At 42.7% G+C, this 26423-nt stretch overlaps 1 protein-coding gene across 1 annotated transcript in view; it reads right to left on the bottom strand.

The window, feature by feature from the left end:
- ACTR6 (actin related protein 6) overlaps positions 1 to 25782 on the bottom strand; it is a 28567-nt gene extending 2785 nt beyond the window's left edge. Inside the window, exons 1-9 of the mRNA XM_040407135.1 lie at positions 25554 to 25782; positions 14059 to 14176; positions 10701 to 10769; positions 8262 to 8385; positions 8023 to 8158; positions 7634 to 7690; positions 2817 to 2915; positions 2664 to 2742; positions 947 to 1118 (exon numbers count right to left, since the gene is read on the bottom strand). Of these exons, the coding sequence (XP_040263069.1) occupies positions 947 to 1118; positions 2664 to 2742; positions 2817 to 2915; positions 7634 to 7690; positions 8023 to 8158; positions 8262 to 8385; positions 10701 to 10769; positions 14059 to 14176; positions 25554 to 25714 (1015 nt within the window). The 5' untranslated portion in view covers positions 25715 to 25782. The remainder of the gene's footprint in view (positions 1 to 946; positions 1119 to 2663; positions 2743 to 2816; positions 2916 to 7633; positions 7691 to 8022; positions 8159 to 8261; positions 8386 to 10700; positions 10770 to 14058; positions 14177 to 25553) is intronic.
- Positions 25783 to 26423: the final 641 nt, after the last annotated feature.

Below are 26423 nucleotides of genomic sequence, written 5' to 3'. Positions count from 1 at the left end.
ACTTTAGAGTTTTTCTGTCTGTTTTTCCTTTTCATTTCAGCAGTACCATGCAATAAAAAAGTTAAATACAGAATATTGTCCTTCTGTGGCACTCAGCACAAATAATAATAATAATATATAGACAGGTAGTCTATTGTCAGTTACTGCTGCTCTGAGGGGAAGATATTATCTGAAGGGTAATTCTTGTGAGAATAGTAGGTGTAGAATACTGGATGACAGTTTTATTGATCTCTTGATAGGCCTAGATAAAGATAACCACAGAAGAGCATTGCATTTATCAGGGGAATGTGTGATGCTCTAACTGAGTCACTCAGGGGAATTCTCTCTGGCCAATTATTAGACTGAAAAAAAAAAAAAAGTTTAAAGTGCTGAAAGTCTAAACAAAGAGGAAGTTGAAGAGCCAGGACAGGAAGTAGAATATATAGAGTAACAAAAACAATTATAAAAAAAATAAAAATAAAAAAAGACAAATCAGTCACATATACAATGTTCATATTTAAACATTTTTTGTCTATTTAAGTAAAACATTACAACAAAAGTGAGTTTGGGAATGTTGAGGGACATTTACAAAGACTGGCGTTCCTACACACCAGTCTTGATCCCCTGTGCGCCAGAGTAAGATGTGCCTAATTTATAAAGAGGGCAGATGCCTTTATCTTGGCCCCTCCATCTGCCAGAAACAGAAGTCTATGCCATGTAGGGGCTGGTGTAGACTTCAACTATAACTTATGCCAGGCACTGTCATTAAGTTTTAGTAAATCCGATTGGCAGCTAGAAGCCCCACCCCTTTTTGCTCACTACTTCAGAAAAGTGGCGAGAAGGTTACAACGTCACAAATTATGGTACACATATGGTGTGCGCCATGATTTGCATCATATTTACAACGCAATAGTGGTATCCATTTACAAAACTAAAGACATTTTTATTTATTTTTTTGATAGCTTACCTTCAGGGAGGTTGTTAATGGAATGTACTATGGCTTCTGGAATACCCATTTCTTGTATTCCAATGTCTGAGGGATGGAACAATATCTCAGGGACTGCAAACCGTTCATTAGTTAAACGAAGAATCTGCTCTCCAGCTGTGGTCTTCCCACTAAACACCATCTCTTCCCTTGACTGTTGAAAATTGCAAATAGTTTCATTAATGCGCCACCAAAATCATCCTTGATACATATAATTTCACTCCTATGTTTAGGATTTAGTATACCCAAGGCTCTTGGAAGTAAAGCAACCATTCGACTAATAAAGGCTTGGAGTGGGTAGAGCCACTAGACTCCATCTACCTCTTACGAAAATCTGATAAAGCTGGTACATGTCAAATTGAATCAAATCGTATAAGATTTTGCTGAAAGCCCGAATGTGAACATTCTCCACCCAAGTGCTACTGAAAAAGTGAAGTGTACCATCCATGTAATTGCACAAAGATGTGGTATATTGCACACCCCTGCAAACCTTCCCCAACCTTCTGAGCTAGAAGGCCCTGCAAAGGTCAGCTTAGGGAGAGAACATTTTGTTCCTGGCTTCCATGCAAGTGTCCACCAGGAGTCAAAGTGGAGTGTTGACTTCCCCAGAAGGAGTTAGGTTTTCAGCCCCTACACCCATAATAGCCACATACATCTACCTCTCCAGGAGGGACATCCCATAAGGCCATCGTGTCCTAAATAATCATGTGACATACATTGAAAAAGTGAAAAAACAGTGAACACTTTTTTTTTTTTTTATTAAAAAGCATGTGTATGATGTCATTATGGACCCAACAACCGACTGGAATTATCAAAGTTCCTCAATATTCATCCAAGCCACAAGGCCCAGGCAAATAGAGGTGTGTGCTCAAGTCAAAAGTCAATACATGCAAATGTGCCATCACTCAGTAAGATCACTAAACCAGTAAGTTCAGGCATCCCAAGGGCACTTCTGCACCTTGAGCTTTCAAACTACCGAAGCTCATGGCTTCAATCAGAAGGCCCCAGGTCACTTACAAGCAGCAAGCTTTTCAGATTATGCTGAAATATATTTTTATCACTCTCCAACCTTGAAATGTGATGCACCAATGTTCTGTCCCCAGATGCAGATCCAGTTGTTTGTGTGTTTATCAGTTTGACATTGCATTTACCTGTGGTGTAATTCATGTGCATTACATTGTATGGTAACAGCACCATCTACTGATGAGTTCATGTATTTCCTCCAGCCTGTTTTTCCCTATGCATTATGGGAGTCCCAGGGCATTGTGGGTAGTTCCTGGCTCTTTCTAGTCTTGTGCTGGTACAGCAAGCAGCCACACACTCTCACTGGTTTTCCTGCCCCATTCATCTGTTATTCAGCCTGTTTTTAAGCATAGTCGGTAAGGGCACTATCTATGTGACATTATACTGCAGTTTATTATGTTGTTGCATTTGATAGCATTGTCAATGCATTACCTCATGTACTTTATGTATAGCAGATTATTCTGTACCCTATACAATGTACTATTGATGTATATGTTCTAAAATACTACTGTTTTTTTTCTGTAGTTTCACCTTTCCTGTCAATCTACTATCAATAAAGAGAAAGTTAAAGCAGTACAGTTTTCTCTTCTTATCAAGACAGAGAAGGTTTACCTACATGTCAGATTACACACTGTGCTAATGTGTATGAGGACAGTATAACTAAAGTACAACGTACCTTAGCAAAACCTTTCTTGATCGTGCTAAAGTCTGGCAGAACGTAATCAACCATCACAGAGTTGTCTTCCCCTTTTAATCTAAAAGGAAATACTTATTAGCGTTGTAATATGCATTTTCACTGTAAATCTCATCTTTAGCTCTGAATACGTACTTGGCCACTTCCATCTCTTTATAAAAATCTGCTGCTACATAGCACACATCTTCTTTTACTTGATTGATTACATGAGTCTCATCCATAACGTGCAATTGTCTGGGGGCAATTACAAATATGTGGATATTAAAAAAGAAGGCCATGAAAAGGCATAACAAAGACTTATGGGAATCATTTCATGGTCATGAAACACAGAGCTAAAAGACGCTATAAGAGGCCCACAAATTTACATCTAGCCTCTAAGACATCAAAAGATTATCTCAATCCCCGCCAGGCTTGCTCACAAACTTTTATAGTATGTGAATTTTAAATAAGCTCCAAGGGAATATTTATGCAAATATAGATGTGAAGTCAGAATGCATGAGAAAACGGCAATGCTATTGTAGGTGACACATTCCCATTAAATCTCATACATTTTTCTACAACTTAAAACCAGACAGTGGCATTTGATATTTTTTTTTTATAACCCGTTCGTAGTTTAAGATTTTTTTAATTGTATTCTGAACAAGATTATGGGGGCTGCCATCTTGTCGCCATGGCACTGAATCGCGCAGGGTAAAGGCATTTTGTGGAGTTCCGGTGACGAACCAGGCTCTCCTTTGGGCTGCCAGGCGGAGGAGCAGAGGTCACAGAGCATCTCCCATAGAAGTCAGTGAGGTCCCCTGCTGTCCGTTGGGTCTATGGCCCATGATGGCTGTTGTAAAGCATATTTCTAAATGCTGTTAAATGGGTTCTGAACCCGGACATACCCATAATTTCACCCAGGCAGCCCCCCTGATATGAGCATCGGAGCAGTTCATGCTCCAATGCTCTCCCTTGCCTGTAAAACGGCTAGGAGAGCGCTAAAGCCCACCCATCAGAGCCGGTGACGTCACCGAACACACTGCTGGGCGGAAGCCTCCGCCCGGCAGTGTGTTATGGTAAATAAAAGAGCCCTTGCCCTGCGCGCAGGGCAAAGGAGAGCATCGGAGCATGAACTGGGGGGGCTGCCCGGGTTCAGAACCAATTTAACAGTATTTAGAGATATGCTTTACAACAGCCATCATGGGCCATAGACCCAACGGAAAGCAGGGGGCCTCACTGACTTCTATGGGAGAGTTTTCTAGGCATGCTCAGTGACCTGTGCAGGTCAGGAGGGAGCTGATAAGCGGTAATATCACCTATTGTGAATGGTGTTTTCTATATATATGTGCTAGGTCAATCTAAACCTACCTGTGATAGTGAGATGACTGCTGCAAAGTTATCTGTACAGAACAAGAAATGGCGCCTATTATTAGGCTTAGAGGCCAGTGCAAAAACTGCAGGATTTTAGGTTTCTTCTCATATATATATATATATATATATTTTGACATGGACAGTTAAAGGGATATTCCAGTTAGATTAAGTTATCCCCTATCCACAACTATTGTATTGGTGGGGGTCCTACCGTTGGGACCCTAACCGATCACAAGAATGGGGGTCCCATACCTCCTGCAGCCCTCCTAAAATGAATGGAGCAGCCAGTCAAGCATGCGTGTGGCCAGTTTGCGTGCGTGTAAGTGTGTATACAGAGATAGCTGTCAGTTACTGATAGTTGTACACAGTGAAGGTGTTATAAGTGATTGATAGCATTCTCTGTGTAAGTGTGTACACATATATAGCTGTCAGTCACTGATAGCTGTACACGGGGGCGGTGTTATCAGGGATTGATAGTATTCTCTCTGCAAGTGTGTATACACAGATAGCCATCAGTCACTGATAAGGCCTCATGCCCACGGCCATTCCATGCATTGGGGACTGCAATTTGCAGTCCACAATGCACGGGCAACGTCCATGTGGCGGCCGGGACGGATCGAGACCCATTCAGCTTGAATGGGTCAGTGATCTGTCCGCACCGCAAAAAAAAAAACAACTGAATGCGGCCCGCAATACGGCCACGGCCAGGCAACAGCAGTGTGCATGAGGCCTAAAACTCAGGAAAAATGGAGACTTAAACGTATAAATGACCAATTTTACAGAATCTTTTCCCACGAAATTGTAAATTAATCTTCTCAGCTCCTCCTGCTCTTTAACATGCTGCACCACATTTTGTGGAAACAGGTTCTTTCTAAAGCTGCAGTATAGTATGGGCAATTTAAAATATAATTATGTAATGGAGGATTATATTTAACAGATTACCTATTGGAGAGAGAATTGGCGTATGCCATACTGTTGAAGGGCCCAATATACTCAAGGAAATCTGAATTCTCCAGGGAAGAATTGTTTTATTTAGAGACACATTAAATGGGTGGAGAGTTTTTAGCTAGTTGTTTAATGGATATTAAAAAAATCAACCCAGATTGGGATCACTTATTAGTAAAAAAAAAAAAAAAGAAATCGGGGAATATTTACAGGGGTTAGGTATTAAGAAATTAAAACATTTCATAAATTACGAGGGAAAAATAAAAACTTTTGCAGAGATTCAATTATCCTCTGGCATTAGGGATTCACTTTATTTTGATTATCACATTTATTTTTAGTGGTAAAAACCTCTATTTAAACAATACAATCAATGAATAATGGTGAAAATAGATTTAATGATTTAAGGGGCATAACAAAGAACAAATGTAAGATTGAATACACTTGAGGCATCAAAAAGAACAGGGTCAGAAGGGGTCAATAGGATTTAAATGAAAGAAAATTGTATATACACAGGAAGACACTAGAAATACAGCATAAGATCTTGAAAACTAATTTTAAGATAAAAGAGTTAATACATTCCGACAAGTGGAGAGAATTACATGAAGCCGATTATGCATTTAATATACAATTACAGAAATATATAATGGGATTTATACAAGAATGCCCTAAGTGTGGAGAGGAAAAAGTTTATATAATAATACATAGTATTTGGTCCTTCTCGAAGTTTAGGGTACTTTCACACTTGCGTTGTTTGATTCCGGCAGGCAGTTCCGTTGCCTGAACTGCCTGCCTGATCAGGCAAACTGTATGCAAACGCGTGTCATTTTTTCTGACTGATCAGGCATTTTTCAGACTGATCAGGATCCTGATCAGTCTGAAAAATGCATTGCAATACCGGATCCGTTTTTCCGGTGTCATCAGGCAAAATGGATCCGGTATTTATTTTTTTCTCATTTTTAAAGGTCTGCGCATGCGCAGACCGGAAGGACGGATCCGGCATTCCGGTATTTTGAATTCCAGATCCGGCACTAATACATTCCTATGGAAAAAAATGCCGGATCCGGTATTCAGGCAAGTCTTCAGTTTTTTTTCGCCGGAGATAAAACCGTAGCATGCTACGGTTTTCTCTTTTGCCTGATCAGTCAAAATGACTGAACTGAAGACATCCTGAACGGATTACTCTCCATTCAGAATGCATTAGGATAAAACTAATCAGTTCTTTTCCGGTATAGAGCCCCTGTGACGGAACTCAATTCCGGAAAAGAAAAACGCTAATGTGAAAGTACCCTAAGGAAATTCTGGGAAGATGTCAACTCTCTGATTAGTAAAGTAAAGGGAACACAATGTACATTTAGAATCTGGATGTTACTATGGAAAAGATAGAGGATATGATAAGGTCCCTATACATTTTATATTGTAGGAAGCAAAAAAAAAGTCAATATGGGATTACTGGATTCATGGCTTATCCAATACTCACACATGAGTTATTTAGAGGAGAATGATTTTATTGGAGATTAGAACTAAAAATAAAAATAATGTTGATATGAAACAACTTAGAACGAATTGGAGTAAGGCTACTTTCACACTTGCGTTCAGAGCGGGTCCGTCTGGTATCTGCACAGACGGATCCGCTCCTATAATGTAAACGCTTAGATCCGTTCAGAACGGATCCGTTTGCATTACCATGAAAAAAAAAATATATATATATTTTTTTTTTTTGTTCACGATAATGCAAACGGATCCGTTTTGACTTTACATTGAAAGTCAATGGGGGACGGATCCGTTTGAAAATTGAGCCATATTGTGTCAACTTCAAACGGATCCGTCCCCATTGACTTACATTGTAAGTTTGGACGGATCCGTTTGCCTCCGCACGGCCAGGCGGACACCCGAACGCTGCAAGCAGCGTTCAGGTGTCCGCCTGCTGAGCGGAGCGGAGGACAAATGGTGCCAGACTGATGCATTCTGAGCGGATCCGCCTCCACTCAGAATGCATTAGGGCTGGACGGATCCGTTCGGGGCCGCTTGTGAGAGCCTTCAAACGGAGCCCCGAACGCTAGTGTGAAAGTAGCCCAAGATCATTTATATTTTATTTTCCCCAGAAGAGAAAGCTAATATATTACAAATATTTGAATTTAAAGGGGTTGTGTCATGAAAAATATTCTACAGTTTTCAAACCAGCACCTGGATCTGAAGTCTTTCGTAATTGCATGTAATTAAAAATTTTGCATAGCCAATAAAATATATCTGTATAGCGCCACCTGATGTTTGTTTTTTTTCTTTGACTGGCTCATGGTGATGGCTGCACATGCTCAGTTTCATCCTTCAGCTGCCTCCTGAGCTGTGATAGGGAGAGCGGAGACACGCCCCCTGAGCTGCAGCAGAAAAGACACTCCCTTGATGATTTTCATTTTTTACATTAGTCATGGGATAACCCTTTTAAGAGTACTAGGAGCCAAGATACGACAGTTGCAGGGGTTTCGGGTTAATGCTTTGTTATTTTGTAAATATGTGTTGATATTTTGTAGCAATGTATTGATATTTGAAAAATAATTAAAAAAATACTATATTATTATAGAAAAAAACAGTCCTGAAATGCAATTGCAAGACTTAAAATGAAACAAATTTAAATCCGCTGTATATTTTAGTAAGCTTACCTGTATGATATGATCTCTTTGAGATGGTTTGTTAACAGCTTTCCACCAACATTAAGTCTAGAAGAATAAATGATTCAAAAGAGTGCAAATAAATATCAAGGACTACCAGGACACTGGCAAAAAAAATAAAAAAATACTAAACAAAAGAAGTGATATCACAGTGATCGCCTGCCACTATCACTCCAGAGCTTTCAGGGTCCCCGTTGGGCTCCACTTCTTGGTTCTTGTCAACACACAAGAAATGGTCACTGATGCAAAGTGGAGGGGCAGATTACTGAGATGAATGACCTAATTTGTTTTTTTTTATTCCACTCTGCCCCACTTTTAAAAAACTATAAATCACCAGACAGACAACTCCTTTAATCAGGTTTCCCTTAAAATGGTCCTACCTTATTATTCCTTCTTGCTTTTTTTTACTGCGACAATAGGGCACAATGTGTGTGAAGGAATAGCCAGTGTCTACAATGATGCAGCACAGCTCTGATGGTTTGTCATGAAAGTATCTGTGTGCGCTCAGAGCTCCAGCTTCCAAAAGAGAAGAGAAAAGAACATAAACTCGCACCACATACGTACATCGCTTAGGAGCTTATCCCAAGACTGCACTAGGCGAATAGCAGCAAATACATACGGTTCACTCTTAGCGCTGCCTGGAACTGATATTCTTCAAACAGAATCTCATTCATCGACTCCTGAATTGAACTGAAGTTAAAATAGGGCTCTGTGATTATTATGTTTGATTCCATAAAGTCCACCTTAGAAAAAAAAATATATAAAAAAAAAACTTAAAAATATTTCTAAACATTATGCTCAAGGTGGTCAGAAGAATGAAATGATACAGCTGGTGACCACCTCAAAGCTTTTCTCAGCACTCCATTCATATATGAGCTGCCTAAAAGCAGCATCTGTGTCGTGCGGACACCAAAAGTAGAAAACAAAAAAAAACAAGGCACACCTTTTAGGCTGGGTTCAGACCTGAGCGTCTTTGATATGCGCGTTTTTTGCAATAGTAAACGCGCGTTTGACGCGCGTTTGTGTGATTGACTGCAATGTCCTATGGCCACAAACGCGCGTCAAAACGCCCCAAAGAAGCTCAAGTACTTGTTTGAGCGTAGGGCGTTTTACAGTGCGTTTTTCAGCGCTGTAAAACGCTCAAGTGAGAACCAGGGCCATAGGGAAGCATTGGTTTTCATGTGTTGAGCGTTTTACAGCGCGTTTGAACGCGCTGTAAAACGCTCAAGTGTGAACCCAGCCTTAGGCCTCATACACATGACCATATTTTGCATCCGTGTCCAATCCGCATTTTTAGTGAATTGCACACGGACCCACTCATTTCGATTTGTCCGCCCAAAAAAACGGACAGCACACAGATGCCATCAGTCTGTCTGTTCTGCAAATTATAGAACATGTCCTATTCTTGTATGTACTCTGTGCATCGTACTAAATGGCTCCCAGTATATAGAGGAGTGCGGTTACCAATATGTTAAACTGATGACATCAACAGTATAGAGCAGGGGTCAGCAATCTTCGGCACTCCAGCTGTTGTGAAACTACAATTCCCAGCATGCTCTATTCATTTCTACGGGAGTTAGGAGAAGAGCAGAGCAAGTGTGCATGCTGGGAGTTGTAGTTTCACAACACCTGAAGTGCCGGAGGTTGCCTACCCCTGGGCTAGAGCATGAGATGTCAGCACAGTTCTTCAAGCTTATCCTCAAGATTGTTCCCATGTAGTTGTCTAATCAGATGTAGACTTGATATCTGAAGTGTCATTTCCTAATGTCATAATTTCAGACCTTCTAAAGCTTTATAGAACTGTATATGCCATCATGGTAATCCTCTAGGTATACAGCTGCCTGCTGACGTAAGCTTCAGGGTTACTTATTTTTCTCCTACCCCTGTAACCAGTTATGTGAGCAGTATACTGTAAAAACTGTGGGGGTCATTTATTAAACACCAGGCATGAGATTGGCATGTACTAGATCAGTGGTGGCGAACCTATGGCACAGGCTCCAAAGGCAGCACTCAGAGCCCTCTTGTGGGCACCCTGGAAAGTCTATGGTGTACCAGTATGCCTTAGACTTTTCCTGCCATTCATCAGCACCGGGCGCACTATGTACAGCACAGGCAGTGCACTGAATGTAGGCAGGCTATTATAGCTAAATGATAAAGTACATGGAAGTAATACTATACTGGACTGTAGTATTCAGGGTAACTTGCCATGTTGGCACCTTGCAATAAATAAGTGGGTCTTGTGGTTGCATTTTGGGCACTCGGCCTGTGAAAGGTTCGCCATCACTGATTTTCATTATTTACATCAATCATGGCATAAACGCTCACTGACTACAAGGAGCAGGGCTCATCATAAATCAGGCACATCCTCTGGCAGTCTGTCTGCTCCTAGCTGGAGTACATGTCAGTTGTCATTTACTACACTACACTTGCAGAAATGATAGTAAATGTGCTTGTGACTTCTACGTTAGTTTCTGGCATGGGGGTGATAATAAGTGGCCCCCAGTATATATACCAGAGCACTATTCATGCAGTTCACCAATCTCTTCCCATCTGCAGTGTGCCCACCATGTTGAAGAATACTATGCTAGTGCAGGACCATGCCAGGTCAGATTGGATGTGGTTCTCCACCACTTTCTTCAGGTGCTTGCAGTAGCGCTGCGCCTTCTCCCTGTTCACCAAGCACAGATCTGTACATTGTACAGCGGGTGTGCTTGGTATCACAGCTCAGCCTCATTCACTTGAATGGGGCCGAGCTGTGCCTAGGCCATGTGACCAATGAACATGGTGTTACTGGCCTAGGAAGAGGCCCAAGTACTCACAGAACGCTGCGGCCCCTTTCTGCAGCTGATTGGCGGTAGTCTCACTCCTAGGACCCCAGCCAATCTCATATTAATGACCTCCACTGAGGATAGGCCATCAATATGTAACTCCTGGAAAACCCCTTTAATGAGTCAGTGTGGTATCTGTAAAAAATGCGGCTAGGACACTGCGCATGAGGCCTAGTATGCATGTGGAGACAGAAATCATTATTACTGGGTTGCCACAAGTAGTACATTACCTGAAACATTTCCTTGCCAAAAAGGTAATCCCATACTTGTCTTTGGACATCCCAATTCACCAAGTAACCCTGTTTAATGAGGTACAGAATAGTTAATGTGCAAAAGACATGACAGAATGAATGTGTATGAAGCTGAGCCAGGCAATATCTGCAGACAAAATATAGACAGATGTGTGTGAATATTACAAGCGCTTTGACTCCCAAGACCTCCATTTTAGGTTTGTTGTTTGGAGAGCCACAACCATATTCATTATAAACGATATCTCAGAACTGTACACTGAAAAGTACGTTCGGTGTGGGTCCTGCCTCTGAGACGAAGGGCCCCAATTCCAATTATTTCCAAAGCTCCCACTTGAGTTTGCCACATTTGGGACAACAGTAGGCGAAGACCCAACCTCCTGTCTGATCGACAAGTTTTAAAAAGTAAAGATAAAGAAGTTTTTGTGGGACAACTCCTTTAAAGGGGTTTTAAGAACCTTTCAAAAACCACAGTATGCACATGGCTAAAAATAATAAATTGTCATATAATCTATAATAAGATCCCTGCTGGGGCCAGTGATTGCTGCAGTAGTGACGTAATAGTAAACCAGCATCTGCAGGGTCCATGGAGCTCTCAACACAAGACAAGGCATGTATTTGACAGGCCAGTATGTGACGGTGTAGTATTTTTTAGCCATAAATACCGTATTTTATTCTGGGAGAATGGAAAAATGTCAGAAAATCCCTTTAATAAAAATTTTGTACTAAAAAAGTGCCCTTGTTACCATCACAACAAATGTTCAACTGGATCTCATTATATATATATATATATATATATATATATATATATATATATATATATACATATACATATACACATATATATACATATACATATATACACATATACACACACAAATAGTGCAGCAGCACAGTCAGACACGATGTACTGGGTGCAAAATCCCCACAGAGGTCGGCTCTTCCTCCACGAAATATATCAAACGAATGATGAGGCAGCACTTCCAGCATAGAGTGAACGGGTGAGGACCCCAAACTTTATTCAAGCGACGTTTCGGCCTGCTCAATGAGGCCTTTCTCAAGCTTAAGAAAGGCCTCATTGAGCAGGCCGAAACGTCGCTTGAATAAAGTTTGGGGTCCTCACCCGTTCACTCTATGCTGGAAGTGCTGCCTCATCATTCGTTTGATAGATAGAGATATATATATATATATATATATATATATATATATCTATCTATCATATATACACACACACACACACACATATACACACAGTGCTGCCCATAATTATTCATACCCCTTGCAAATTTTGACTTAAAGTTACTTTTATTCAACCAGCAAGTAATTTTTTTGACGGGAAAGGACATAGGTGTCTCCCAAAAGATAATAAGACGATGTACAAGAGGCATTATTGTGGGAAAAAAAACATTTCTCAGCTTTTATTTACATTTGAGCAAAAAGAGTCCAGTCCAAAATTATTCATACCCTTCTCAATAATCAATAGAAAAGCCTTTATTGGCTATTACAGCAATCAAACGCTTCCTATAATTGCAGACCAGCTTTTTGCAGGTCTCCACAGGTATTTTTGCCCATTCATCTTTAGCAATGAGCTCCAAATCTTTCAGGTTGGAGGGTCTTCTTGCCATCACCATGATCTTTAGCTCCCTCCACAGATTCTCAATTGGATTCAAGTCTGGACTCCGGCTGGCCACTCAAACGTTAATGTTGTTGTCTGCTAAGCATTTCTTCACCACTTTTGCTGTGTGTTTTGGGTCATTGTCATGCTGAAATGTCCACTGGTGCCCAAGGCCAAGTTTCTCTGCAGACTGCCTGATGTTGTCATTGAGAATCCTCATGTATTGCTCTTTTTTCATGGTGCCGTTTACTGTGATTAGGTTCCCTGGTCCATTGGCTAAAAAACACCCCCAAAGCATTAGGTTCCCACCACCATGTTTGACAGTGGGAATGGTGTTCTTTGGGTTGAAGGCTTCTCCTTTTTTACGCCAAATGAAGGAATCATCATTGTGACCAAACAATTCAATTTATGTTTCATCTGATCATAACGCAGAAGACCAGAAGTCTTCTTTGTCCAGATGAGCTTTTGCAAAGGCCAAGCAAGCTTTTGTGTGCCTTATCTGGAGAAGTGGAACCCAGCAGTGTGCAGTGTCCGTTGGATTGTCTGCCTTGAGACATTGCCACCAGCAGAGCCCAGATTCACCAGGATGGCCTTGGTGGTGATCCTTGGATTCTTTTTCACCTCTCTAACTATCCTCCTGGCCAGCACAGGTGTCACTTTTGGCTTCCGACCACGTCCTCTGAGATTTTCCACAGTGCAGAACATCTTGTATTTTTTGCTCAAATGTAAATAAAAGTTGAGAAATGTTTTTTTTCCCACAATAATGCCTCTTGTACATCGTCTTATTATCTTTTGGCAGACACCTATGTCATTTGCCATCAATTACTTGCTGGTTGAATAAAAGTTACTTTAAGTCAAAATTTGACAGGGGTATAAATAATTATGGGCAGCACTGTATATATATATATATATATATATATATATATATATATATATATATATATATATATATATAATTATTATTATTTTTTTGCAATGATGGATGATCGTCCAGGACGGTTTCCCCACAGATAAACATTCAGGTTGTGTTGCAGACATGCTGTTTTTCTTTTCTTTTCACTTATTAAAGGGGTGGTCTGATTTTAGGAGGAAACTGGATAACCCACGGGATCTTTCTGAAATAAAGAACAGGTAGGTATTTACCTGACAGATCCTGCATTGCAACCGATCCAGCATTTACCCGTGTGCAGCGGTGACATGTCGGAAACACGTGATCACCGCAGCCAAACAGTGGGCTCATAGGCGCACCCAACGAGGCCAGTGTTGCGGAGTCACTGTTGCAGCCGGGTACACATAGTGATGGCAGTGTGGGATCTGTACCTACATGTTCTTCCTTCTGAAACCAGACAAACAATCTAAGACACTGCAGGGACCCACACCTATATTGAGAACGGAGCCCTGAAAGTGGTGGAGGTTGCACTGCTCATGCACAGCTGGTCTCCATTCATTTCCATGGGGCTGTCGAAAACAGCTGAGCGCTGGTTCAGCTATTTCCATCAGGCCCATAGAAGTGAATGGGACCATGCACGTTGCTTCCTCATTCACTTCTATGGGGAGAGCGTTTGGTGGTGGCCGTACAGAAGTCCCCGACCCACCACGTTGCAGGTATCTGTTTAGGGTGGTGGGACCCGCACCTATCAGACAATGGGGGCATATCCTAGCGATATGCCACCATTGTCTGAGATGAGACAACCCCTTTAGTACATTTTTTTTTATAATACTTACCTTCTGAAATGGAAGTATATAAAAAAGCCCAGACGGATCTTTTACTTCATCAATTTGATTTGCTGTAAATGTCTTTAGGCGAGCAGTCTTTGACCTGAATTGACAGTTTGGAATAACACTGAAAAGAACAAAAAAAATAAAGCATTAAAGGAATAAATTGCCTGGCCTCAGCAGTGATGCTTTCATGTACTGCACATTTGGATGCACATCATCATTGCAGAAATAGCAGGGATCACCAAAGTGGTGGTGCTGAAGCAGCGGTGGTACTATGTGATTGTGTACCAGGCACTTCCTATTAGGCCTCGTGCACACGACCGTTGTTGTGTTCTGTTCCGCAAAATGGGGGTTCCGTTGTTCCGTGATTAGTTTCCGTTTTTGTTTCCGTGTGTCTTCGTTTATTTTTGGAGGATCACCAGACATGAAGGAAAGTAAAAAAAAAATCTAAGACAGGTTTACCATGCAAATGATAGGAAAAAAGCCAACGCACATGACAATCTTGTGTGCCTCCATGTTTTATAGCGGTCCCATTGACTTGAATGGGTTTTCCGCGAAAATAATAGGACAGGTTATATTTTTTTGACAGACTGGAACCACGGATCACGGACGCGGATGACAAGCGGTGCATTAGCCGAGATTTCAACGGACCCATTGAAAGTCAATGGGTCCGCAGAAAATCACGAAAAACGGCACAACAGACAAGGAATAAAACAACGGTCGTGTGCATGAGGCCTTAACAGAAGCTCTGCCTGACACTGCGGTGCAGCTCCTTCAAACAGAGGGTCAGATCAAAAGAGACTCCCCCAGCAATTCAAGACTGGGGGAGTCATTGCAGTCAGCCTGCTGTAACAGCACACTATGAGACCTGTGTTATACCGACACAACAGGACGATGCTAATTCAGACATCCCAACCTGCAAAAACTCATTTCGGGGAGGTGCACTTCTCATTTCAGGGAGGTTCTCTTTTTTTTTTTTTTACGAACTTTTTATTACATTTTCCAAACATATGCAGTATCTGCACACTTTGCTCTATGGTGTGGAGGACTGGGCTCGTTACCCTGCCCCAAATTATCCTATTTATGTATATGATTAACCACTTCAGCCCCCAGTGCTTAAACACCCTGAAAGACCAGGCCACTTTACACTTCTGACCTACACTACTTTCACCATTTATTGCTCGGTCATGCAACTTACCACCCAAATGAATTTTACCTCCTTTTCTTCTCACTAATAGAGCTTTCATTTGGTGGTATTTCATTGCTGCTGACATTTTTACTTTTTTTGTTATTAATCGAAATTTAACGATTTTTTTTGCAAAAAAATGACATTTTTCACTTTCAGTTGTAAAATTTTGCAAAAAAAAACGAGATCCATATATAAATTTTGCTCTAAATTTATTGTTCTACATGTCTTTGATAAAAAAAAAATGTTTGGGTAAAAAAAAAATGGTTTGGGTAAAAGTTATAGCGTTTACAAACTATGGTACAAAAATGTGAATTTCCGCTTTTTGAAGCAGCTCTGACTTTCTGAGCACCTGTCATGTTTCCTGAGGTTCTACAATGCCCAGACAGTACAAACACCCCACAAATGACCCCATTTCGGAAAGTAGACACCCTAAGGTATTCGCTGATGGGCATAGTGAGTTGATAGAACTTTTTATTTTTTGTCACAAGTTAGTGGAAAATGATGATTTTTTTTTTTGATTTTTGTTTCTTACAAAGTCTCATATTCCACTAACTTGTGACAAAAAATAAAAAGTTCTATGAACTCACTATGCCCATCAGCGAATACCTTGGGGTCTCTTCTTTCCAAAATGGGGTCACTTGTGGGGTAGTTATACTGCCCTGGCATTCTAGGGGCCCAAATGTTTGGTAAGGAGTTTGAAATCAAATTCTGTAAAAAATGACCTGTGAAATCCGAAAGGTGCTCTTTGGAATATGGGCCCCTTTGCCCACCTAGGCTGCAAAAAAGTGTCACACATCTGGTATCTCTGTATTCAGGAGAAGTTGAGGAATGTGTTTTGGGGTGTCTTTTTACATATACCCATGCTGGGTGAGATAAATATCTTGGTCAAATGCCAACTTTGTATAAAAAAATGGGAAAAGTTGTCTTTTGCCAAGATATTTCTCTCACCCAGCATGGGTATATGTAAAATGACACCCCAAAACACATTCCCCAACTTCTCCTTAATACGGAGATACCAGATGTGTGACACTTTTTTGCAGCCTAGGTGGGCAAAGGGGCCCATATTCCAAAGAGCACCTTTCGGATTTCACAGGTCATTTTTTACAGAATTTGATTTCAAACTCCTTACCACACATTTGGGCCCCTAGAATGCCAGGGCAGTATAACTACCGCACAAGTGACCCCATTTTGGAAAGAAGAGACCCCAAGGTATTCGCTGATGGGCATAGTGAGTTCATGGAAGTTTTTATTTTTTGTCACAAGTTAGTGGAATATGAGACTTTGTATGAAAAAAAAAAAAAAAAAAAAAAATCAGCATTTTCCACTAACTTGTGACAAAAAATAAAAAATTCTAGGAACTCGCCATGCCCCTCACGGAATACCTTGGGGTGTCTTCTTTCCAAAATGGGGTCACTTGTGGGGTAGTTATACTGCCCTGGCATTTTCCAGGGGCCCTAATGTGTGGTAAGTAGGTAAATGACCTGTGAAATCCTAAAGGTGCTCTTTGGAATATGGGCCCCTTTGCCCACCTAGGCTGTAAAAAAGTGTCACACATGTGGTATCGCCGTATTCAGGAGAAGTTGGGGAATGTGTTTTGGGGTGTCATTTTACATATACCCTTGCTGGGTGAGAGAAATATCTTGGCAAAAGACAACTTTTCCCATTTTTTTATACAAAGTTGGCATTTGACCAAGATATTTATCTCACCCAGCATGGGTATATGTAAAATGACACCCCAAAACACATTCCCCAACTTCTCCTGAGTACGGCGATACCAGATGTGTGACACTTTTTTGCAGCCTAGATGCGCAAAGGTGCCCAAATTCCTTTTAGGAGGGCATTTTTAGACATTTGGATACCAGACTTCTTCTCACGCTTTGGGGCCCCTAGAATGCCAGGGCAGTATAAATACCCCACATGTGACCCCATTTTGGAAAGAAGACACCCCAAGGTATTCAATGAGGGGCATGGGGAGTTCATAGAAATTTTTTTTTTTAGGCACAAGTTAGCGGAAATTGATATTTTTAATTTTTTTCTCACAAAGTCTCCCGTTCCGCTAACTTGGGACAAAAATTTCAATCTTTCATGGACTCAATATGCCCCTCACGGAATACCTGGGGGTGTCTTCTTTCCGAAATGGGGTCACATGTGGGGTATTTATACTGCCCTGGCATTCTAGGGGCCCTAAAGCGTGAGAAGAAGTCTGGAATATAAATGTCTAAAAAATTTTACGCATTTGGATTCCGTGAGGGGTATGGTGAGTTCATGTGAGATTTTATTTTTTGACACAAGTTAGTGGAATATGAGACTTTGTAAGAAAAAAAAAAAAATAATTCTGCTAACTTGGGCCAAAAAAATGTCTGAATGGAGCCTTACAGGGTGATCAATGACAGGGGGGGTGATCAATGACAGGGGGGTGATCAATGACAGGGGGGTGATCAATGACAGGGGGGTGATCAGGGAGTCTATATGGGGTGATAACCACAGTCATTGATCACGCCCGTGTAAGGCTTCATTCAGACGTCCGTATGCGTTTTGCGGATCCGATCCATCTATCAGTGCATCCGTAAAAATCATGCGGACATCTGAATGGAGCTTTACAGGGGGGTAATCAATGACAGGGGGGGTGATCAGGGAGTCTATATGGGGTGATAACCACAGTCATTGATCATGCCCCTGTAAGGCTTCATTCAAACGTCCGGATGCGTTTTGCGGATCCGATCCATCTATCAGTGCATCCGTAAAAATCATGCGGACATCTGAATGGAGCTTTACAGGGGGGTAATCAATGACAGGGGGGTGATCAGGGAGTCTATATGGGGTGATAACCACAGTCATCGATCATGCCTCTGTAAGGCTTCATTCAGACGTCCGGATGCGTTTTGCGGATCCGATCCATCTATCAGTGCATCCGTAAAAATCATGCGGACATCTGAATGGAGCTTTACAGGGGGGTAATCAATGACAGGGGGGTGATCAGGGAGTCTATATGGGGTGATCACCACAGTCATTGATCACGCCCGTGTAAGGCTTCATTCAGACGTCTGGATGCGTTTTGCGGATCCGATCCATCTATCAGTGGATCCGTAAAAATCATGCGGACGTCTGAATGGAGCTTTACAGGGGGTTGATCAATGACAGGGGGGTAATCAATGACAGGGGGGTAATCAGGGAGTCTATATGGGGTGATCAGGGGCTAATAAGGGGTTAATAAGTGACGGGGGGGGGGGGTGTAGTGTAGTGTAGTGGTGCTTGGTGCTACTTTACTGAGCTACCTGACTGTGTCCTCTGGTGGTCGATCCAAACAAAGGGGACCACCAGATGACCAGGTAGCAGGTATATTAGACGCTGTTATCAAAACAGCGTCTAATATACCTGTTAGGGGTTAAAAAAAAACACATCTCCAGCCTGCCAGCGAACGATCGCCGCTGGCAGGCTGGAGATCAACTCTCTTACCTTCCGTTCCTGTGAGCGCGCGCGCCTGTGTGCGCGCGTTCACAGGAAATCTCGCGTCTCGCGAGATGACGCATATATGCGTGACTCTGCGCAGGGCTGCCACCTCCGGAACGCGATCCTGCGTTAGGCGGTCCGGAGGTGGTTAAAGGGATTCTGTCACCACCTATAAGCCCTGTGAGCTAAACATATGCTCATGTCCAGGGTAGCATTCTGATTTCTAAGGTGGCCTTATAAAAGCTATTTGTGGCTTTATTCTGCGGAAAAACAGGTTTTACTAACCTGTCAATCACTGAATTAAGGTGCCCAAGCAGGGGAGGTCTGTGGATGCATGGTGCCCAGCCGCACGCAACGCCGTTAGTCCCCAGCGCCGCCTTCTACTCCTCAGTGACGCCTCTCCCTCCCTCCCCCTCCTCCCGCTTTGAGATCCCACGCGTGCGCACAGGCTCAGCCTGATACGCCGTTGCGGACTGCTGGCATCGGCTTTTTCTTGCATTGTGCGCACGCGCCGAGAAGGGGACACTGCTACAGGTTGCCGGAAAGGTTTACTGCGAGTAAACTAGAGATGGGAAGTTCGGATCTTTCACATAAATCGGTTCATTTGAATCAGTTCATTCAAATGAACCGATTCATGAATCGAATCTTCGGTTCATTCACTGAGCTGACAAGAAGCAAGTGAACCGAAGCTTAGGTTGCGCAATGCGGATGCTTCGATTCAATTGCTGACTCGCAGAGTCGGCTCTTGGTCTGAGTCAGGAAGTTTATTCTTTAAAATCCTGTGTGTAATTATCTACCCCACTGTAGGAAAAAAACAAGCATCCAGGGGGGGTGAATTTAACACTGGGGTAAATAATATAAATTAAAATGGAGGGTTAAATGTGTAAATGTATTTAAAAAAAATACATCTCTCTCAATAGTTCTATAGCTACTGAATGAGACAGAAGAAGGGATGCCTTTAACATGTATATCTCCTTGAGAAGCCAATTTGACCCTAAAGGGTTAATTCAACCTGTAATCTAAACTCCGTCCTGTCACTTCTCTTATCTCTCTGCTATCAGAAAACCTTTCCGGGATATATTGTTTCACATGCGGGTGTCAGGGAGCCGCTATCTAATAGCGGGAGACTCCCTGAACGTCGGGAGACTTGAGATCCCTGCTAATTAATAAATAAACCTGTCGGCGTCGATTATTACTGAGGATCAGATTGGTGTGTTACGCAAGGGGCTGTCTTTTTCCCCCACACGCCATTTTGATCTCTATGCTACCATTCTCGACGTCAACGGGTTTGCACGTAGTCTTACACTCAAAAGACATTTTCACAATACGGTGTCCGAATCTACTGTTGATATTGATAACTTATGCTCTCTGTACTAATGCCGATTCCCAGGGTCATGTCCAGATGTTATCTGGCATGAGCTTCCAGGAATTGATTCATACAAATTTTTTACAGGAATCTCAAACTAGGCAAGCTGACCCCACCAGTACCAATAATCCATCATTTAAAGTCTCTAATAAGGACTTTTATCCGGTACAGTCGAGGTCCCTTGCCCTAGATCGATATCAAGAATTAGAAAATTATCTTTGTACATTATATGATTCCACTAAATATGCGATACATGATACTCCCCATCGTAAACATGAGAATTTGTCTCATAAGGAAAGGGGGGCTCTCAAAAGTCTCAAAGAGATGCACAATATAATTATCAAGGAGGCTGACAAAGGAGGAGCGGTTGTCATTTTAGATATCGCTGTCTATAAATACCAGGTATTGTCCATGTTAAATGATCCTGACACCTATAAACCTCTATCTGGCAACCCTCTCCTCCCTTTTCAGTCCAAAATGGTTACTATTCTAAATTTAGGGTTGGAGAAAGGTTTTTTCACCCAGAAGGAATATGACTACATTTAGGTCCAACAACCCATTGTGTCGATTTTCCATGCACTCCCGAAAGTGCACAAGGGAATTTTTCCTCCTCCCTTACGCCCTATTGTAGCAGGAATCGGTTCTTTCTCCGAGAGACTTTCGGAGTGGATCGATTCTCTGCTGCAACTGCTTATTTCGCATATTCCAGGTTTCCTTAGGGATACTAGGTCTGTGCTGCAGGCATTCTCGGACTTCAAAATGGAGGTCTTAGCTTACCTGGATCACAGCAGATGTCACTGCTTTATACACCAGCATCCCACACGACCTAGCTTTGGTTTCTCTTCGCTGGTTCCTCAATAAATATAGTGATTATTCGGATGGGCTCCAAGAATACATGGGGATAGTGGTGGAGTTCCTCCTCCAGCACAACTTTTTCATGTTCGATTCTATATTCTATCTTCAAGTTTCGGGGGTGTTGATGGGGGCCAAATTCTCTCCCTCCATAGCATGGTGGCAGGGGCGTTTTCTCCTCATCGACACCGACCCATTCAGTGGTCTGGTGCAGTGGTATGGTCGCTACATCGATGACCTGCTTCTTGTATGGTCTGGTGATGTGGCGGCCATACCACTGTTCCTCGACTATATCAACTCATGTGTGGAGTCTATTTCTTTTAGTCTCCAACATCATAGCAGATGCATATGCTTTCTGGATTTGTGCTTGGAGGGGGACTGCACCACATCCGAAGTTATCACCACTACATACAGAAAGGAACTAGCAGTTAACACGATACTGCATGCCAATTCGTGGTCATCCACCTCATACAATACGGAGTATTCCCAATGGTGAACTTATTTGAGCTCGACGCAACTGTTCGAATATCCATTTTTTCGCACAAGAAGCTAGGAATATCACGGATAGGCTAACTGGTAGGGCTTATTCTCATAAATCTGTTGCCTCCTCTGTCATTGAAGTTTCAGCCATGGATAGAGCTCCCCTTGCGTTTCCGAAAGTTAAACCACTGCCCCGGGTAAATACCACATCAAAATGCAAACGCGATTTCACTCCCTTTGTGACACAATATAGCCTGGAATATGATCGCATATGAAAAATCATTAAGAAATATCTCCCTTTATTGTCATGCGATAAGTCAGTGGATGGACATTGTCGCAGAGGGAGTGAAGTGTACAGCAAGAAGTGCTCCAACCTTGGGCAATTCCTTAAGTCCCAGCTTGTTCTCTGAAAAGACTTTGCAGAGACCAACCTGGCTCAACAATAAGGGCCGCTATAAATGTGGTCATGCCAAATGCATTTGTTGCAATCATACCAGAGCCACATAGAAGTTTAAATCTACTACTAACAATAAGGAATTCACTATACAGTCCTATCTTAACTGCAACACAAAGTTCGCGGTTTATATGATAACATGCAAACTTTGTCAGCTGCAATATGTGGGGTGTACTACGAATTAAATAAAAACTCGCATAGGCAAGCATATTTCAGACATCCCACACTACGAAAACCGCAACGTGTCTGCTGTCAGTACACACTTTGCGATTTTGCATGCAGGTGACACCTCCAATCTAGTGATTCAAGGAATCGAGAGTTTTCCTTCCCACCAGAGGGGGCGATCATAGGAGGAAACTCTTGAATCGAGAGGCATACTGGATTTTTCAGCTGGGTTCAAGACAGCCTCAAGGTCTTAATAAAAGGCATGATTTAATCCTACACTATTAGGTCCCTTTCACACGAGCGAGTTTTCCACACGGGTGCAATGCGTGACGTGAACGCATTGCACCCGCACTGAATCCTGACCCATTCATTTCAATGGGGCTGTGTACATGAGCGTTGTTTTTCACGCATCAGTTCTGTGTTGCGTTAAAATCGCAGCATGTTCTATATTCAGCGTTTTTCACGCAGCCCTGGCCCCGTAGAAGTGAATGGGGGTGCGTGAAAAACGCATTGCATCCGCAAGCAAGTGCGGGTGCGATGCGTTTTTCACTGATGGTTGCTAAGAGATGTTGTTTGTAAACCTTCAGTTTTTTATCACACGCGTGAAAAACACATCAAAACGCATTGCACCCGCGCGGAAAAAACTGAACAACTAAACGCAACCGCAGACAAAGCTGACTGAACTTGCTTGCAAAATAGTGCGAGTTTCACTGAACGCACTCTGAACGCATCCGGCCCCAATCCGCAACGCCCGTGTGAAACCAGCCTTAGGCCTCATGCACACGAACGCATTTTGTTTCCGTGTCCGTTCCGTTTTTTTTGCAGATAGGATGCGGACCCATTCATTTCAATGGGTCCGCAAAAAACGCGGACAGCACACCGTGCGCTGTCCGCATCAGTATGTCTGTTCCGTTGCTCCGCAAAAAAAATAGTGCATGTCCTATTTTTTTCTAGTTTGCGGACAAGGATAGGCATTATTACAATGGATCCGCAAAAGAAAAAACGGATGCCATATGGAAAGTCATCAGTTTTTTTTGCGAATCCGCAATTTGCAGACCGCAAAACACATACGGTCGTGTGCATGTAGCCTTAGGGGAGTCTTCCTTTTCTCCCTTTTGTGTTCAGATGTTTCATTGTTATTATATCTTCTTGCTTTGCCATTGTCTTTTATATATGCACTACATATTTGTGTAGATGTTTTGGTCAGCACATGTGATTTTGTAGTTTACTGATTGGACATATGTGATTGCACCGTGTGTGCAGCTCCTCACGATCATGTGATCGATTGATTGCATGGCCAGCTGTGTGAGCTGCTCATATGGTGCGATCCCATTACTAGTTCGATATGTCATGAGGAAGGACCGATATTTGTTAGCGGTCTGAAACGCGTAACCGAACATTCCCGTTTCTGTCGACGATTTTATGCCACAATAAAGCTACGAATTTTTTCCATTTCTTGAGCTGGATTTTCCTATATTTTCGAATTTACCATTACGCATCCGGGTGCGTCATCCGTGCTCGACTGGTGAAGGGGAAGGCGAGAGCTGCTGTGTGCTTAATATGCTAATTAATACTATGGTAGGATTTTTTACAAAATGTTATGAATAATGTCATTTAAAAAAAAATGACAAACCTTTCCACTAAAAAACACATTCTTTAGTGCAATACATTTTATTGTTCACACATTAAAGGGGTTGTTCGGGTTCAGAGCTGAACCTGGACATACCCATATTTTCACCCAGGCAGCACCCCGACTTCAGCATCAGAGCATCTCATGCTCCGATGCGCTCCCTTGCCCTTCGCATACGGGCTCTTTTGTTTACAATAACACACTGCTGGGCGGAAGCTTCTGCCCGGCAGTGTGTTCGGTGAGGTCACCGGCTCTGATGGGCGTGCTTTAGCACTGCCCTAGCCGTTTTACTGGCTAGGGCAGTGCTAAAGCCCGCCCATCAGTGCCGGTGATGTCACTGGGTTTCCTGGCAGCCCCATGGAGAGCCCCAGTACCTCACCGGATCTCCTGAAAATGCCTTTGCCCTGCGCGATTTAGCACAGGGCAACGGAGAGGATCGGAGCATGAACTGCTCCGATGCTCAACTCAGGGGGGCTGCCGGGGTGAAAATGGGGTTATGTCCGGGTTCAGCTCTGAACCCGGACAACCCCTTTACAGGGATTTTCCTCTTATCGTATATTGATGACCTACGCTCAGGATAGATCAAGATCAGATCGGCGGGGGCCTTACAAACAGAACCCCCCCCCCGCCCATCAGAGTTATGAAAAGACAGTAGCCCTCATAAAAGCACTGTGTTCTCTTCATTGTTTAACTGTGGTGATGAGCGAACTTGTGTTTCAAGTTCGGCGTACTAGGTTCGGATTACCTAAGAATTCCGTTATGGATTCCACTACCACCGACCATAACTTATCGTCCATGCATGGTACACCGAACCTGAAAACATAAGTTCGCTCATCCCCATTACCTGCCCACAACCAACACTGCAGCGGTGAGCAGTTTATAATTACAGCTCCTCCGTCCCTTTGACTTCAATGGGACGGCTCCATCCTATTCACTTGAATAGGACAGATAAAAGATAAGCGGAAAAACTCCTTTAAATAAAAGTACACATATTAGGTATACACACACACAACGTTATAACCTATCAAGCATTTAGCGTGAAACGGTGTAAAAAAACCCGGCAAAAATCTTTTTTTCTATATATTTCTGCCCAAAATTTTTTTTTATATATATATATTAAACCATAATGTGTATGTAACCTAGACGAAAGACAAAATGTATTAAAGGGGTATTCTCATCACGCAGTTTCATACTTACCTGCTCCCGGCGCGCTGTCCATTTCCTGGTTTCGGCAGGGGGCGGGCTCCATCTTGATTGAAGTCTTCTCCCGGCCGGGCCGCGCGCTGGACTGAACGCGCACGCCGCCGCGCATGCGCCTTGGTGACTTCTTCCTGGCAAGTATACTATACTGGCCAGGAAGAAATCACCATAGCACATGCGCGGCCTCGGCGTGCGCTTTCGGGACTGCGCGCGGCCGGCAGGAGAGAAGAAGTCGTCTGCGCAAGCGCGGCCGTAACCAGGGGATACGGAAGACAACAGTCAGGTAAGTATATGTTTATTTTCTTCTAAGGGGTGGGAATTAGTTAATTAAATATATTTAGAAAAATGATCACTGTTATAACATTAACAGATTTAACAGTGATCATTAAGATGGGAATACCCCTTTAACATTTCTGCCACAGAGGAGACCTCAGACAATGAAGAATAAACATCATAGCTGCTGAAAGGCAGAGACAAAAGGAAAAGATGTTGCTGGTCATTAAGAGGTTAAGAAGAATTAAACAATGACCTCCTTCTAGACGGTTATGTACAGAGCATTCCCCAGCAATGTCAGTGGAAGCTTTCAATACTATACATAACCCCACTGTACACAGCTGGTCCTCCAAACAGCGATAGAGAGTACTCCAGCCTGCCGCTCTATGTGCACTCTATGGTAAGCAGCCCGCTAGCGCCCTTATCTCCATTCAAAGCGCACCTCACTTCCCCGTTGCTGTATCCGATCTTTGCGGTGTAGGCCCCGTTATCTATCACCAAGGTGGTCATCCCGGGTCTGGAAACCCCGCATACAGTATAGGGATCATCCGGGAATTGTGTGACGTGAGCCGTACGAGCCTTGCGCCGCTCTCCCCGCTGCATTGTGGGAACTGGGAGGACTGTGTTCACCACCTTGCGTGTAGACAGTCTGGCAGCCGCTTGTTTCACTGAGTGTGGTGCCGTAAAGCATCGGGCGGTAACACACCAGATGGGAGTGACTTTATCGTGGGCTGACACTGCCGAGTATTGGATTGTGCGCCCTGCTCTCTGTCTATGTGCCGATCGGCTTTCCCGTACATTGAAATGGCTGATAGCGGGGTACTAGCTTGTTTTTCTGACGGAAGCGGGGTGGCCATTTATGTCAGCCACATTTATCCCATAGCGTGTGTGAACATGGCTTTATTCATGGGAGGCCGCTGTGATCGCATTGTTACACTATTGACCAGAAAGTGTCTGCTTCCTCTCTGTTAGACCCCATCTTTAGATTATTTGATGCCATTTGGATTTTAATAATTTCTATATTCAGATATTTTTGTGCTATTGTGTTAAAGAAAACTATTTAAAGTGTATAAATGTGCAGGAAAAATGGGTATTTCACACAATAAACCATAAGTGACTCTCCTTTTGAGCGTCCTAAAATGCGGGAGGTATGCTTAACCCTTTCACTACCGGAGGTTTTTGTGTTTTCATTGCCCCCCCATCTTCCTTGAGCCATAACTTTTTTTATATTTGCGGTCACATTTCTGCATGAAGGCTTATTTTTTGTGGGACAGGTTGTACTTTCTAATGCCACCATTAATTATGGCATAAA

This window comes from Bufo bufo, chromosome 1, assembly GCF_905171765.1.
Source record: "Bufo bufo chromosome 1, aBufBuf1.1, whole genome shotgun sequence".
Taxonomy (NCBI): Eukaryota; Metazoa; Chordata; class Amphibia; order Anura; family Bufonidae; genus Bufo; species Bufo bufo.
This window is presented reverse-complemented; position numbering and strand designations above follow the sequence as displayed.